This window comes from Pagrus pagrus (genome assembly GCF_965226575.1).
Source record: "Pagrus pagrus genome assembly, chromosome: 20".
In the NCBI taxonomy this organism is placed as follows: Eukaryota; Metazoa; Chordata; class Actinopteri; order Spariformes; family Sparidae; genus Pagrus; species Pagrus pagrus.
In genome coordinates, this window is record NC_140207.1 from 12626725 (window position 1) to 12644275 (window position 17551).

Sequence of the window (17551 nt, forward strand, 5' to 3'; positions counted from 1 at the left end):
GTCACTGAGCACGAGGACAAAGACCGCACGGTGGACGATGGTGGAAATGTGTTTCTTAAAAAATGGAGTCTTCCGCTACATTTCTTCTTTTGGTTTGAGACTGCGTCCTTTATATCTAGTTCGTTTCTACTTATTATCCTCATAGACAGAACTGTCAATTCTCCCGTGCACCATGCAAGCTTTAATCCAGAGAACAGATGCTGCGCTAGTCTGTGATGCAATCAAGAGACAAATCCTGGACGTGCTCCACTGACACTGAATTACAATACTGGATCTGGATGACTCACACAATGCTTGATTTTAATACAATCCATTCAGGCTTTTGCCAATGAGCTGTGCGTTTATGTACTGCAGCGCTGTCAGGTGCTGTACAAACCTGGAAATGGGCTTATATTCACAGTCACCCTGGGTGCTGTTATTGTGTCCATAAATCCAGCCAGTCAGTCAGCTTCCCATTCACTGTCCGTGGAGCTGTTCCAGGATTAGTCTCTTAACGACATCAACAAGGCAGCCTTGGCGGTCTCTTGCGGAAGAGACATGTTTCATTCCCACAAATCAAGTCGGAGCCGTCCGCAGTTCTAGGAACGACGCGAGGAGGAGCGCCTCAAACGAGTTTTTCAGACTTTTGTGTGGCCGAGCCAGTTTTCTGTGTGGTGTACTTATCTTGAAAACTTGCATGAAAGATGTTTTCAATTTTGCCCCATCTCTTCTGCGCGACACTCTCTAATCTTTCGGGTTATAACACGATTTATTATCTCGATCCATCCAATCAGATTTCGCCCCCCTGTGTTCCATTATGCCATGTGTTTTTTTCTTATGTTGTTTACTTCTGATAAGCATCTGCAGTGTTTCCCCCCCCATAGCTGCAGATCATATACAGCGCTGCATAATTAGTGCTTCGCAGATATAGTGATTATTTCCTGTTTAATAGACTCTTCATTATAAAAACTCAAACGATAGACTCCCTAATGGGCCCACGTTTGATGCCACACATCAGTGAGAGGACGCAGGGTTTTTGATGCAAATTAGCACTACTTTAGCTCAGCTGAGGTCCTGTACTGTAAGCCCTGTCAGGCCTGTGCGAGGGCCCTGTCGAAGTCTGCTCCGTGTTTGTACATATTAGACTTGCTAATCAGATGCTAATGCTCGTGAGTGGCAGAGTTGCGAGGCAAGGCAGCTACAGAATGGTAATCAGCGTGGAGTTGGCCTGCAACAAAGAGGCTGATTATTTAAGCCGTCGTTTTTCCCCCCCCCCCAACCACAAGATTCGAGCGCTCGCTTCTGCAGCTCCTTTTGAAGTGTTGCTTGACGTCGATACAACGTGATTAAAGATCATTTCACTTATATTTCCATCTCGGCGCGCTTTGCAACAGAGCATCGCCTTTGTAATTAGCAAGAAATGGAGATTTTACAAGCGACTCAGCCGAACCACCTTTCCATCTGTTCACAATTAATCAAGTGAAACTTCTCAATACTGTAGTCACAACCACTTACTTAGATCTCCGTGTCAGGGAATAATTCTTGGCTTGTCTGCTCATTAAAGTAAGCTGTTTACATGCTTTGTGGTTGTATTATGTGAGCTCGCCCAGGTCAGGCTGCCTGCTGTGTGGCTGCACAGGCCGACAGATGGCATTATGGCCCTCAGTGGGGCGGTAAAGTGATGCCCATGGTTAGGGTCAACTGCAAAGACAGATGTAACTTCTCACTGCCCACAGCACGGATCGACCAAACGTTTTTTAAGAGCAGACACTGATTACTGTAGTAATTGAGGATGCCAATAAGTGATATGATTAGATTGCTTTGTAACTGTATTTTATATATTTACAAAGAAATCCTCTTCCTAGTCTTAGTCCTCTTACTTATTGATCCTTAGATTATTTAGTCCCCTGTACCAAATATGAATCATACTATTATAAAACAGTTTGGTTGTATGGTACCACTTGACAGATGGCCAGTTCTTACGTATTGCACCTTTAAGCGACACAGCAGTATATGAAGCAATTAAAATAAGTGAGAGTGAGTGGTGACTACAGACAGAGAGAGGCCAGAGAAACTCATTTTTATATTTAATTTATTTTATTGGAATAAAAAAGCTCCGCAATTCTGATAATCAGAAAAATGCTGAACATCAGATCTGATCATCAGTCGACTCCTGCCCTTTGATGACTGTATGCGTCACGCTGCTGCTCAGCGTCGAGCTCGATCATGTGTTTATGAAGCCGCTGCTGTCTGCTCGTGTCATGCTGCCCCATGAAATGAAGCTTTGTGCTGCTGAAGTGTCAGAACGTGTCACATTGTCGCACTGTCTCTCTGCCTATTATGTTGTCTGTCATGTTGTGGCGGTTCTGCACGAGTCTGATTTGTGTGATCAGTGACAGGCCTCTGATTAAGTCAGAGTTGTGAGTTTTGACAGCCCGGCTGCATTCTGGCAGGTCTGTTTTCTAAATGGATGGACACAGCTGGAATCGAACTGTCGGTTGAAGTTACCTCACGTTTCTTTGGTTGATTTATCGTCAGTGTCATGAATCTTACCACATAGCAGACAGGTTTGGAATGATAAAATCCTTGTACGTGGTTTTATTCTATGTAGAGATCTTATATTTGCTTTTCCTCACTTGAGTTTCTGCCTTTTATGCCATTTGGGGGATAAATAAAGTTCGTTGTGTGACATGAGAATTGTCAATAAGAAAAAAAAAACACTTTACACAAGTGCTTTTTTGTGATGTGATGCCAAGGACATTGTTTTTCCCGCTGCTTAACTGGCTCGCATTCAGATTTGACAGCAATATGAACATCAGGGACATTGTTGATGTGCTATTGAATGCCATTTTCTCACGTCCTTTATATTTTATGAAAGTTTTGATTTTTAAGCCTTGCTTTGGATTTCATCATAGCTACCCTGAAGTGTAGTGCTTTACAGACATCATTCAAAACCAAAGCGCGGTGCCGTCAATTTGTTTTCCGCAGAGCTTTCTACGGAAGATAGATTCCCGTTCGCTCAAACCTCATTTCATGCATTGCACACTCGAACATAAAGATTCTTGCCTGATACCTGTTGTCTCCTTCTTTAAAAGCTCTCCCTCAGGCAGAGTGCAGCAAACGCCTAATTCTCCCTAAGTCGCATTTTAAGCATACATTTGGAGCGCACCTTCTTAATTTGCCATCCTCGCAAAGTGCCTCGGAGCATTAAATGGGTTTGTCGCGGGCTCGTGCGCCGAAGCAGCCTGGGAACCTTCATCCTCGGGGACCGAAGAAAGTAAGAGCACTTCCCATCCATCTCAATTCACACGCCGTTGGCCCCTCCAGCTCCCATCCCCAGCCACTTAACATTGCCTTTGAAACACCATGCGCTGCAATTATTGTGCTTTTTTTTTTATCCAGCGCACAGATTGGGTTTCGTGTGTATCAGGTGTCCATTGTGATGTGCAATTTGCTCTGGCAGCCAAGTGTTGCAGCTGCACACAAAGCCTCAAATCTAGCCTTCTATTTGTCCTTTTGAGGGCTGAAGCGATCAGACGCCAGAACGTAATTCAATCCCGGGGCCGGTTCAAAGGTGTTAACTGTTGCTTTTTTTTCCTTTTCAGGTGTTTCTACATCGTCTCAACCAGTATGCAGCCACCAAAATCGACAAGAACATCACAGAGGAGACTGTTAAGGTGAGGGTCAATCTGGGACTGCATAATTAGGATTTGTAAAAATACGAAGGGCAATTGACTTTTACTCCGTCCGCAGTGCACACGGACCTTATTTTCAAACAGTAACCTGATCCATACAAAAGACCGGAAATTACACTGGAAACTAAATGAATTGGGCCCGTTGTTTGGGGTGCTCTTTAACCTAAAATAGCCAAGTTCTGAATGGAGAAAGAAGTAGTGGGCGATCCAGGAAGCAGCTGTAAATATAATCTATTTATAAATGATTCCGGCTGGAGGATAATAAAGGATGCTCTCTCACAGTGGGAGTGCGCCTGTTCCAGTGAAGTTGCTTACTTTTGAAGGTAAATACACATTCAGTGGATATTTACTGCACGTCCCATGTTTTGGGATAAGTCTGCGCGTGGTATGTTTTGTTTGGGAACTGGCTGTACAGAGGGGGGTTTAGATAACGGGGGTCATTATGGGGCTGGTTGTGATGTCACCTAGCAGGGATTAAGTTTCACCAGATTCTTGGCTGTTCTCAGTATCACTTAAGATTATTTTTGCCTCGCCTCACCCATAAAAGACGTCTCTGGTTTTCATGCTTTGCTTTTTATTCCTTTGGCTTTTCTCTCCGTCCAGCATGAGCGTATTGTTTGGTCCTTTAATATCGCCACAAAAACGACATAAAAGGGGGCAGAAGTCAACACCACATGAAGGCTAAGTTCTTCAAAAATGTGCTCATTTTTTTTAAGCTTCTTTGATGAATTATCTCAAATAATGCTTGAAATTCAAATGTCAAAGACGTCTCAAGCCAAGATGGCCATTACAAAGAAACCTCACTCTTTATTCTGCTGCCACAGAAATTCTCTCGCTTCGTGCCGCTGGCCACAAAAAAGCAACATATGCCAAATTATTGATTCGGACAGTCTTCGGAACGCTATTGGAGGAAAAACAGCTGGAATATATATATATATATATATATAGAGAGAGAGAGAGAGAGAGAGAGAGAGCATTTAAATGACAAGTTGGCAGCTGTTTCCAGTATTTGAGTGACATGGAAGAACAAAGGAAATGATACAGTGACAATACAATACATGACTTTGGGAGAAGTTTCTTTCCATCAACCCTGTGTTTACTTTCATCCGCCATTTTTCATGCAAACATTTTCCGAGTTGTTGTTCGCATTTATGTGAATATTCCCAGTTGGAAAAATGAAAAGAGTTAGTTTAAGTTGACAATCCTGTGTGCTGTGTCTGTGTCTCTTTTCCCTCTCAGGCTTTATTCTCCAACATCGAGGAGATTCTGGCCGTTCACAAAGACTTCCTGTCCATGGTGGAAGAGCTGCTCCAGCCCGAGCCTCACGCTCACCATGAAATCGGGCGCTGCTTCTTACACTTTGTAAGTTCTGCACAACCACAGTTACTTAAAGGTGCAATATGTAAGAATATGCCATCTGTTGATCTCATACTCCCATCAAATAGGGGCAGCATATAGCTACTGTTAGTTAGCCATGCTAGCTGGAGATTTGGTGTTCACAGCACCAGCACATGAGCTTTGGACCGTTGGGAGAAAGAGGTTTTCTGGCCCAAGTTTTTTTTAAATGTTTTCAATTAAAATTCTTACATATTGCACCTTTAATGCTTCCATCTCTTTCAAGTTGTGATCGTGTCACCATCTCGTCTCCTTATAGCTCAGTCGCAGCTCTGTTTCCAATAAAGACTTTCTCTGTCTCTATACGATCAGAACTCAAATGCAGTTACGCCTGTGACACTGATCAGATACACCACGTGCTGTCAATTCATCTGGATTACCCATGATGAGTGCACATGTGTGATAAGCTTCATAGGGCGCTGATATACTGCTCACCCCTGCTATATATATCATATGTCTTTGATGCAGAGCCCTGAGGCACACTGGCATATAATAGGTTTCAAAGTGTAATAAATCTCACCGTCCTTCTGTTGCCAGTGAGGCCCTGATGTAGCGTTGGGCTGCAGTTGGTACAGGTGAAAGAGAGATGATCTAGCGGTACAGAATGTGTAGTCAGGTTTATGATGAGATGACCTCATTGAGAAAATGGAATATAACTCGCAGCATGACTGAAAACCCATGACCCACGACTGTAACTCAGTCATGAGTGACCATGTGAGTCTTTAGAGATAAGGCTTGGACATTTTCTCTTTCCCTCCCCTCTTCCTTCTCCTCCTCTGTTGCGATTTGTCGAAGCGCTAAAAGTTCCACGAAAAGAGTTACACAATCTAACTTTACTACAGAAACACAAACAGGTAGGGGAGCCAGCTGGACGGTGGGCCGCTCGAAATCTAAATCCCTGTGCGATTCTGGCTCGCGAATTCCCGCTGACTCGAGACTCCACTACAGTAAAGTCAGTCCCCGAAGGCCAAACAATACTTTGAGGGGTTCATAAACTTCTGCGAAAACATGATTCAAGCGGAAGGGCATACACTACAGTTAATCATAAAGTTGTGTTTCTCTTAGTGCCCCGGCTTGTTGTTGTGACAGTCATGTCTCTCCACATCAGCAGCTTTGTCTTCCGAGGCAGATTAGCATGGCTGAGGACCGTGTACTATTTTCGCTGCAGTGACTTTGTAGTGAGTGATTTAAAGGCTGTGTGGTCTGGTCCCACTGCGGCCTCTCAAAGACAAAAGAATATGGATGTCACGAGAGCTGCTTTGGTGGAAAGTTGTCAGTCGTATGGCTACAAGGCAGATGACAGGATATGATTTGAAACCCCCCCCCCACCACCACCACCACACTTTATACGGTACATTATGTATTTCTTGATCGAGAGGAGAGTGTTGAGTAGGGGACTTACCCTCTATGAATCCCATAACTCATATGTCTGTTCTCAAGTCTGTTTTTGTCTTCTATTTTTCTTCATTTTTCTCGCCCTCTTTCTTTTTGACTTTGTCTCTCTCTTACTTTGTAATTCTTTCCCTCTCACCTTGTCCCTCTCTGGCTCTTGCAGAGGAGCCGTTTCCAGATTTATGATGAATACTGCGGGAATCACGAGAAGGCCCAGAGGCTGCTGCTGGAGCTCAATAAGATCAGGAGCGTCCGGACATGTTTACTGGTAAGAAGTGGCTGTAAATTTGGTAACGTATACAGCCAAGTGTAGACTCAGAGGATCAGTACTCATACAGAAGTCTGAGTTATAGAGTATCAGAAAATGTCTTGTCATTCAATACCAAATTTTAATATCTAACAAGTCGATCCCATCAGTGCCAGAGAGCCAGTAAGCATGCAGCATGCTTGTTGTGCCAATATCTAATAGTGTTTGTGATTTGCTGTCTCAAGGAATGCAGGACAAACACTAGGTTACGTCCAGAGGCGGGGCTAACCACATGTGTGTGTAATGTAATTGTTTGTAAAAACAGATTTCATAAAATTGGTATAATAAAAAAATATCGTTCAGGTATTGTTAACGAAGCCAAGGTATCGTTATCGTTATCATGATTTTTTTTAACGATACCCACCCCGACCTCATTGTGTTTTTGGTGTGGTCAGGCTTTATTTGACTTGATGCCTGGGCCTTTCAGTCTCATCTTAGTCAGAAAAAAGCACAACTAAAGCCTTTTGGTGCCACAAAAGGCTTTATACTACGTCTCTCAGATATGAAATGGTGGAGTTGCCCTTTAACACTAGTGTGACATGAAAATGGCAGTTTATGGTCACTGTAAGTGGTGGACTGTTATGTGAGGATGTAGCTTTTTTATACTGACATTAAACATCTGCGTGATGGGATAAGAATTTAGGGAAATTCTGAAACTATAGCTGATTTTTAGGGCCGTTATTCAAGTCCAAGTGAGGTCATGAGTGATCAAAAGTGGACTGCTCTCGTATGAAAAACAAACTGCCGCACTTTCTTAGAGACATTCAAACGCACAGTCACCCACACACGGCAGCTGGACAGTGTAAAACCTCGTACTTTATGTTCCAGTGTGTCTGACAGCTGATGTGACTCTGCCCCTCGTGTGGGCGGACTCCCTCTTCCTGCCCCGACACTCGGAGAGACTTTCGCGTCCGCAGGGGAGCATCATGTTGCTCGAACAAAAGATGACTGCATCCCCACTGCTGGCTCGCTAGACTGTGTGTGTGTGTGTGTGTGTTTGTGAGTGCACGTGTGTGCACTTTGAGAGGTCAAAATGTTTGCCCTTGTTCTTTTCCCTCTTACAGCTCTTTTTGATGCCGTTTTCAGCTTTATTTTTTCTTGTACTCATCGGCTTTGACAGTTTGCAATGCCAGGCCTTCTCTGCCCTTTGCCTCGGAGCGACACACACTTGTATCACCACACAGCATCACCTCTTTAACACCTCAGAAAAACAGGGCTCTTTGAAATGGAGACCTACAGCAGAGTCACACACCCAGAAGAAAAAGAGTACGGCTGCAGACTTACTGGTATTGATTGGCCGGTTCTTTGGTGAAGCTCATGACCTTTTTCCTTGAGACTATAATTGATGGAGTGAGGAATGAAACGCACACATGCGCACGCTATACTCGAGAGCTCTGTGTCTGATTTACTGTCCATGCGTGCCTTTAATCTAGGAAGCCAGAGGAGGCAAAGATATTAATTGACTTTGATTTAACGGGGTCTTTATAGCCTTGACCTTTAGCGACCGAGCCCTCCATCAGGGCTATATAGGTCTCATGTTTCCTTACAACCTACACTTAGCTATGGGCCCATATACCTCAGGTCACCTCCTCGGCCTTGCAGTGACCAGGGTGGGGATATCCGCTAACCTCCACTAAACCTTTGGCCTACTGGCTACTAAAAAAGCCTGGTTTATTGTTTACCCTGTAATTCAGCACCTCATGGGAATTCAGGTGAGAGGGAGGTGAGAATGGATATTAGTAGTTGACCTCATAACCTGTAACCTACCACATGTAGGGTAGGTTGTGAGGGTCACTTTGATCAACTGAAGGCAAAGTATCTCTTAGTGTATGCGTAGTCTAAATCTAAACTTAGGGATGGAAATGTTATGAAATGTAAATTTGACATACCCATCAACATGGTCACATTCCTACCAATGGCTGCTCCATAGTCATTACATGAGTACACATTTATCTCGCATGGTTGTGGCGTTATTGTGCTGACAAAACCTGTCCACAGACAGGCAGGCGTATAAACACCGGGCAGAATACTCAAAATCGCTGTTCCTGTTACAATAGGACCACATTTCACCATGGTGATGCACAAACAGACATTCACACACGTACAGACTCACAAGGTGAAAACATTACAAATGTAAAGCCAATACTAGAATGGCACTCAAAGAAAGTGAGAAAAAATTCCTGGACAAACCAACAAACTAAGTATCTCCTCTCCTCTCCTCTCCTCTCCTCTCCTCTCCTCTCCTCTCCTCTCCTCTCCTCTCCTCTCCTCTCCTTCAGAACTGCATGTTGCTGGGAGGCAGAAAAAACACAGAGGTCCCACTGGAGGGTTACCTGGTAGCTCCTATTCAGCGGATCTGCAAGTACCCGTTGCTGCTCAGAGTGAGTATGGTCTTGTCAAAGCTAACCATGTATTATGGCGATACCACACCCTTGTACCACCTCTGTAGATCACCTTGTACTCCTCCTTTCATCCACCACCACCTAGTCATTAGCGTGGGCCGTCCGGCCCTACTCACATCAATTTCTCTCCCGCTAATGAAACACTTGTCTCGCATTCTGACACGTCGTCTCTGCTTTAGTTCCCCCAGCAGAGCCACATCTTAGCAATAACACAGGACCTATCATCACCTCCCCTGCCCAGCTGCTAATTCACACACTTTGGCCTCATTTATACCTGCCCACTCACTTGTTAGTTTTAAAATGTCCCTTTCCTGGACGTGAAACGTGAGCGAAATGAAATACACTTTCAAAGGCTCGTCTGAGTTTGTGATCTGAGCTGTCCCATCTCATTCATCTTGTTATGATCTATTAATTCACCCAGGCGTTCTCCAAACAGCCACCGGCATGGCCACTGAGATGTAATAATAATAAGGGTGTAATCTGATGCTCTGCCATTTGAAGTCTTCCAGCTGCCAGGGCCTCCTCCTCTGAAATGACACAGATAGCCCTATAGTAGCTGACACGCCGAAACACAGTGTTTAGACTATAGATGAAGGGATTGCAAATGCTTTTGGTAGAGCATTGCGTGCGGTATCAGGGGTTTTAACCACTAAACTCAGGAACTACCTGAAGGTAAGTGAATGTGGAGTGGATAGGAAATGGAAATATGTTTTTATTTAATGCTTTTCAGGTCTTTATGCAGATAGAGTGCTGCAGAGATGATGTTTGTACATAGTTCTTGTTTATGATACTGAAATTTCTAACTTCGATACAAGACTTCGTCAAAAACTGGCACAACTGAGGGCATAAAATGTTTGTTTTAAATATATCAAGTGTACTGTAAGTTAATTTACTTGACCGTAGTCAGAAGAGTTGGAGGAGGTGGGTGTGTGTGGAAACTGCAGTGGTGTGTGTCATCTCACAGTCGGAGAGAAGACAGAGCGATAAAGCTGGTACGGGTGTATTGATACTGTGGAAACTGAGTATTGAAGCGGTTTCAAATATTCAGAAACCACAGGTATCAATATTTGGATCTTTGTGACAATGCTTGGCTCTTCTATCATGTACATTTTTTTTTGTGTGTGTGATTGCGTGTGGTTTGCATGTGCAGGAGCTGCTGAAAAGGACCCCTAAGAAGCACAACGACTACGCCCTGGTGCAGGAGTCTCTGCAGGTGATGAAGGCCGTGTGCTCCAGCATCAACGAAGCCAAGAGACAAATGGAGAAGCTGGAGATTCTGGAGGAATGGCAGTCTCATATCGAGGGCTGGGAGGTGGGCCTCGACTAAACTGTGTACACTGTGTTGAATGGTTTAATCTCATCTAATACGTTCAACTTAAACGGCTGCATTGACTTCTCGCTGCGCTGTCGGAGTCGGGTCGCAGGCTTTTTGTTGCCTTTAACACACGGCCCAGTTTTCCCCCCGCCAAAGCTTAAAGTCATGACTTATTGAAAGCCACTTAGCCCTTTGCCAGCAATTCAACAAGAATTCGGAGTGGCGTGACTTTTGTAGCCTTTTAAGCTTTCTTGTTCTCTGGGAACAATGACTCAAATTCACAATGGTCAGATTCTTTCTGCGTGGACGAGCATGTTGCCTGATGTTAAAGCCGGCATGCTGCAGGGTGACCGGTCCAGTCGTCATCAGGTGGGCCGCAGTTCTTAGTCTGCGGGGTTTTTCCTTTAGATTAGCTTTCTTGAGATGCCTTAATAACGGGTCAGTAAAGGCTAGCAGTGGTTGGAAAGAGAAAACAGTGGTGGTAATTGTGAGGAAGGAGGCTGGGATGCTCATGTAATTGACCTGGCTTCATTCAAACGGGGCCCTGAAGGCTTCCTGGACACATGCAGTCAAAGACACGTTGCCAGTGTTGATACAGCTTCTGACTGAGGTGTAGGCAGTAACAGACTGTTACAGGCATGATTAGACTTCCTTGCATGTGAACAAGATGTTCATATTTCTAACCCGATGCTTAAGGATCTTTGTTGTTATAGTGTTAGCCGGACATTTAGAAAGGCTTTTAGTAAGTTTGTCTTTCTTTGTAGTAAAATATATCATTAAAAAAAACACCAACAAAAGCATCTTGAATTCATTAAAAAAGAAAATAACCCGAAGGCTTCCAACAAATTAGACAGATAATTAGGAACATATAAAATTTCTGTTGCACTGTAATTAATCTCGATATTAGGTCACAAAATAAACACTACAAAGTCTCAGAATGACGATCAGAAAGAGGCTTGGTGTTGGGTGGGGTGACACATCTTGTGCTCGACACGGTCCTGGCTGGAGCTCCTCTGCGGTTTCCCCTCAGCACTTTTATTAATTGTAAACATTAGCTCATTCTGGAGCATTACCCTCTGACTGCTGCACGCCAGCCCTCTGCAGCTCCAAACGAGATGGAACGGAGGAGGAAAAATAAAAGGGAAAACAGAACGAGAGAGAGAGAGAGAGAGAGGAGAGTGTGACGGTTGCATCTCGCAGCTCTGTGTGGGTGTCAGAGGAATGATGGAGGGATGAGGAGTGATTGTGAGAGCTGCTGCTGCTGCTGCTGTTTTTTCCGTTTCCTGCTCCTCCGCCCGGGCTGATTGCTTGTTAAGCGCTGACCTGCTCCACAGCTGGCCGCCCTCGGGGCACCCTGGCAGGTTCACCTCGCGTGGGAGAGACAGGGCGATGGCCCGCCGTGGTCACCATGGTGACGGCTGCCAGCATTTGTCAGGGCGGTGATTGCCAGTTGGTTCGTGTTGCAAGTGTCTGTGTTTTGTCACTGTGCAACATAGAAATATGTTAATTTTAGCGCGGCGGGTAGCCGTTTCCAGTTGTGTCTCACTTCACATTCTGTTCTCTTGTGCAAGTTTAATTAGTGTTCTTTAAATTTACTCCAGTTTGCTTGATTTGACTCCTTCGGTTTTCTAATTTGCTTCAAACTCTCTCATCTCTGCAGCTAATTGACAAACACAACTTCAAAGTTTTCTACCGTACTTTTTCCTTAGTTAAGGTTGTGTCCGGCTTTGTCATTGCTAATTTTTTTTTATCCCTCTCTGCAGTTGTTATGTCTGGCATTTGTCTCACTATAAAAATAGAGGGTTGAAATTTAGATGAAACAGATGACTGAGGGTTTAAGTTGAAGATTTGAGACCGAGTACACCCTCTGCGGAGCTTTGGCTTGGAACAAAATTGATGTGAAGAGTGATAGAAAAATGCTGCAGAGAAAAAGAAACAGCCTGCAGCCAGAGCAGTGCACTGGCACGGGTTTTTTTTTTTTTCGTTAAAAGCGCATGAAACACAAAGGGGAAGTGTCGCACTTCCATTAAGGAAATGCAGCTCTACAGTCTGGATCAGCGTGATGTTGCTGTTGGCCCCTTCAAGTGACCAAGACAAGTTTCCATGTCTGGTGTGCACACATTCACTGGCTGCAAATTACTTTAACATCTGGTCATGGGCTGGGGAGTTAAAAGAGCGAGGGATGTGTGGAGGAAGGAATGAAAGAGATAGAGGAATAGACCGGGGAATCAAAAAGGAGGGGAAGAGAGCGAGAGATGATCGAGAAGGAGGATAAAAAGGGCGAGGAGGGAAAGAAGGAAAAAGCGGGATGGGTTTTGGCCCGCTGATGTCTCCAGCAGGAGGAAATGCTTAGCACATTTTCCGGCTCTGTGCGCATGGGAGTTATTTTTAGCTCTGAAGGGCCGATCAAACGTGCTACATAAATTCCCAGAGCAGGCAAGGTAAGGGAAAAGACAGCACACTTTATCACTTGCAGCAGGAACCCCCGACCAATATGGTGACCAGACGCGACAATGCAACACATAGTTTGACTGGACGGGATGTTATTCTATAGAAGCCATTAACGGCCGCGCATTTTAAAGTCCCACAGCAATCTGCTCCGAGGAAGCGGGGAGTGTTTTTACAGACCCCTGAGAGAGGGAACAGGAAAGGCTGGGGCTTTGTGATCCCTCCTCCTGTTCAGACTTTATGTGTGAGCGTTGAGAGGTATAGAAAAGTTTGTAGATGCTGTCTGAAACTTTTTAAAAAGAGATTACTTGCTAGTCGGAATAACTTCTTCCCGGCTTTCCCCTGTGTGACCAAAGCATCTGCTTTACTCTTCTGTTTGTCTGACCTTTTGTCCACATGTCCGCTCGCAGGGCTCCAACATCACGGATACATGCACGGAGATGCTCATGCATGGCGTCCTCCTGAAGATTTCAGCCGGAAACATACAAGAGAGGATTTTCTTCCTGTTCGACAAGCTCCTGGTCTATTGCAAGAAGAAAAACAGGTGTCTCTCGACCCTCTTTTATTCATCACCATGCAGACAAAACCCACAACGCACAAGATGGTTTTAAATTGTCATTACAGTGTATGTCTTTCAAGAGACGGACTGAAAATATTATTAATGCTAATTTTAAATTTCACTTTGTCTCTGTACTCCTACACAACATTTAGAGCATGGACCTTATAAATAATTCACCGCACCAGTTCCTTTACTTTTTTTTTTTTTTTTTTTTTAAGAAAAGGGAGCAGCGCACTGTGGGAAGCATTTTGTGAGGGGGTTGAAAGAAAAAGTTATGCAGTCGAGGAGACACGTGAGAAAAGGATTTGGAAGGTTTTTTAAATTGAGGAAACGGGGACATGTGATTAGTCTAACCACCGTTTTCTAGTAGATTCATCTTTCAGGTACTTCACGCGGAAGTATACCAAGAAATATGAAAGTTATGATGATCAGTACGAGTTAAGTCAGGAAGCTCTTTTGATGAACAGTAGCTTCTTTATCCGTGTTCTTGGCAGCTTTTGTCTACCTGCCACCTGCTGAGCTACGCTGTTACCGTGCATGTCATATACAGTGCAGCGTCTGCAGATAGTACATAAAAGCAAATCCAGTCACTGACTAAAGAAGGAAAATAGCATGTGTTCCTCTGACCTTAAAGGGACAGTTCATCCCCAAAAGAAAACAACTTATTTTTCCTCTTCCCTGTTGTGCTATTTATCCATCCAGATCATTTTAGTGAGAGTTGCAGAGTTTTGGAGATATCGGCCTTAGAGATGTCTGCCTCCATTTGAATAGAATTGAAATAGGCGGCACTCAACAACACCTCAAAAACTCAACAGCAATTTCTCGTTCCAGAAATCATGACCAGGTTACTCATGACACATGATAGAGTGACTATGATGATATTGCGGTAATGACACACATATGATAATATTGTTGTTATGTTGTCATATTGCACCTCAGTGCTTGTTGCCTTCCACCATAAAACTTAAGAAGAAGAAGAAGAAGATGCAGAAACTAGCTAGTGGTACACAATCAAATATATAGTTTAAAACTCAATGCTAATGATTGTTAAATTAGCAATTTCCCTATGGGAGTTTTGTATTGCTGCTAGTGTTATGCGAGCGTTAGCAACACTGGCAAATTACACCAAACGCTACAGTAGCAGGACCTCTTTAACATTACTACAAGACTACAAAACACTGTTTTTTGACAACCCTGGGTGCTCAGTCCATTGTCTGCCACACACATGCCAACCAGCCATGTGGAGAGGAAGAGGAAGTGATCTAGTGTAATGCAGAGATTTGTGTTTTGCTACCCGTCCAGGATTGGCTATGTAGTTGTTGATGAAGCTACTACTGTGACACAAAATCATGAAACTGCTCACAACAAAGCGTGCCATCTAGTTCCAATATATTGGAGAGATATGGTCGATATCGCCATAACTCTGCAACTCACACCAGAAGAAGCTAGATGGATAAATAGCACTACAGATAAGAGGAAAAATATGTATTTTTGATTTTGGAGTGAACTGTTCCTTTAAATTCATGAACTTGTGTCAATTAAAATACATTTTCCTCACTTAACTTGGTTAGTACATATGGACAAACATCAAATGATTATAATTAGTGCGTTATAGTTGTTGAGACTAATTATGCAGTAGGTAATAACAAGAAATGATTAAACCTCATTGGCTAATTCTCGTGGTTTGCCCTCTCCGTCCAAGGCGTTTAAAAAACAGCAAGACGGCCACAGAGGGTCCTCGCTACCTGTTCAGAGGGAGAATCAACACGGAGGTGATGGAGGTGGAAAATGTGGATGATGGCACGGGTGAGTGGTCCTGTAAAATGATAGATGAGAATGTTTACGCAGCTAGATTTTCTTTCTCTTTTTGTGTTTGCTCACTTTCAGATCCTCATTTTTATTTATTTCAGCACTCCTGGCAGCAGCAGGGTTTTAAAAATGGGCCATAATAACCCGCACAGGAACACTGACAACATAGTCCTTGGCCTGAACTTGTGCACAAGTGTGTGATTTTATACTTGGATCGCCGATGGAAAAATAAGATCTACCTATAAACACATTTTAAGACATCTATAGTTACACATCCTTGGGACTGTGCTGCTGCTGGTACTTGAACTCGAGCGCTTGTGTCTCTTGGCCTCACATAGCCACTGATTATCATTTATATTTGTAGAAGCCATCATTTCCTCTCCAGCGGACCTGGATGGGCAGTAATATTGGGTGTTTTTGGTGTGAGATGGATGGGTTTGGGTCTGGAGAGGCAGGATAAACAAGTGAGGCAGGCGGCGGCGCGGTAACTCTTGGGTGTTCTGCACCACAGGCGGGAGATCTCAAGCTGAAATCCAGAGCGACAGGAGTATTTTAGCTTAGATTCCGACGTAATGAAAGCACCAAGACTTTTTTTCCCAGGCACACACTTGCTGCCTGAGGTTTAAAAAACGCCCTCAAGGCGTACCATATAAAGGACACCACACTGTAGATGCTTTTAGACGTGATTGTAATTGATGATCGTAATTGTTTGCTTTTTGTTACACCCTCAGAGGAGGAAAATCAGAGGTCGGACAGAGATGGAAATAATGACGGGGATTCAGCGAACGGTCAAGAGTTCATCTCCAATTACTTTTGGTTTTATAAATTCTTAACGTTTATATTTGAGCTTCGGTGGAGAATCACAAGTATCCGACAGCTGTGTGGGAGTATCCTGGAGGCTCAGTAGTAAATAATGCTGATGGATGGCTCTTCTTCTGCATGTGTGTCTCCTCGTTTATCTCATTAAAGGAGAAGAGCGATAATCGATGAAGCGCTCAATGGAGAGGCAATGAGGGCCGGCACTAGAACTGGGAAAAATGAGTCTAGAGCAAGTGTTGGCGCTGAGGTAGAGTGGATTTTAAAATAGATGCTTCTGAAAAATGGAGCGTATACTATTAAAGGTGCACTGTGTAGTTTTGGGGAATACATCTGAATCAGAAGAGAAAGATACAAACTCTTCGTTTCCATGACTGAATAAACAAACTGAAAAAGGACAACACAGTTTCATACTGTTTTACTTTGTTTACATCTAGAAACCCTGCCACCATTCTAGCTTCAAACAGTGTTCTGGGGACCTTATTTTCCTCTGAGAACAGCTTGTTTACTCAATTATGGAGAAAATAAATATTTTGGGGTTTTTATTATTACCTCAAATATGAATATATTATGAGTTTGAATTTTTTCTCCAAAAGTACATAGTCCCCCTTTAATCATCAGATAATATGTTGTCTGCTCTTGTCTGTTTTCTCTCTGAGGCGTAGCGTTGTTATCAAGATGTAATTTTGCTTCTTTGAAGCCGAGCATTGGACTCGTGCCTCCTGTTATTGCTGTGTTTCATGCGGTAACCATGGTTCGCTGCAGAGCCGACTTCCCAACAACTCTGTTTACAGTGTCATGATCAGTGCGACCACTAATTGACGGGCCTCCCCTTCAAACGCGAAGAAACCGCGCAGAGCCCGACCGAGTCCAAATTTGCATTGTCACACCCCTCAGCGAGCAGAGGAGACTTTATAAAACTAGTGAAGTCACACTCTCTCCACCTCTGCCTTCACAGCTGACTACCACAGCAGCGGGAACATAGTGAACAACGGCTGGAAGATCCACAACACGGCCAAGAACAAGTGGTTCGTCTGCATGGCCAAGACCCCGGAGGAGAAGCAGGAGTGGCTGGAGGCCATCATGAAGGAGAGGGAGCGGAGGAAAAGTAAGAAGGCGCTTCGGTGTATCGGTGTCAGGGTGGGGGTCGATTAGGGAAACTCATTTCCTTTTAATTTTTTTTCTTATTTTCACCATGTGTCTTGAATCAAAATGCTGAGAATATATGCTGCGTTTGGGAAAATCAATACAGAGCAATTTAAACTGGAATAATTGAAAAAGTAAGTTCTGATTAGTTGTGGGACCTGCAAAAGAAAGAAAGTGAGCAATGCAGCAATGCTGTGTGTGTCTTTGCTAGTATTTTCAAGAAAAAACTACAGTGAAAACTGCATATAATCTGTTTTTATTTGACCCATTTTGACTTTGTGTACAAGA

General features: G+C 43.8%; 1 protein-coding gene across 2 annotated transcripts in view; it reads left to right on the forward strand.

Annotated features, from left to right (window-relative positions):
* The window catches only part of prex2 (phosphatidylinositol-3,4,5-trisphosphate-dependent Rac exchange factor 2), a 98414-nt gene that overhangs the window by 15600 nt on the left and 65263 nt on the right, over positions 1–17551 (forward strand). The window contains exons 2-9 of one of the 2 annotated variants that reach the window (XM_084340151.1): positions 3585–3656; positions 4914–5036; positions 6625–6729; positions 9048–9149; positions 10321–10482; positions 13344–13477; positions 15195–15298; positions 17076–17225. In XM_084340151.1, the coding sequence (XP_084196277.1) occupies positions 3585–3656; positions 4914–5036; positions 6625–6729; positions 9048–9149; positions 10321–10482; positions 13344–13477; positions 15195–15298; positions 17076–17225 (952 nt within the window). Of the gene's footprint in view, positions 1–3584; positions 3657–4913; positions 5037–6624; positions 6730–9047; positions 9150–10320; positions 10483–12519; positions 12927–13343; positions 13478–15194; positions 15299–17075; positions 17226–17551 lie in introns of those variants that run through there. The other variant, XM_084340152.1, reaches the window with a different exon arrangement.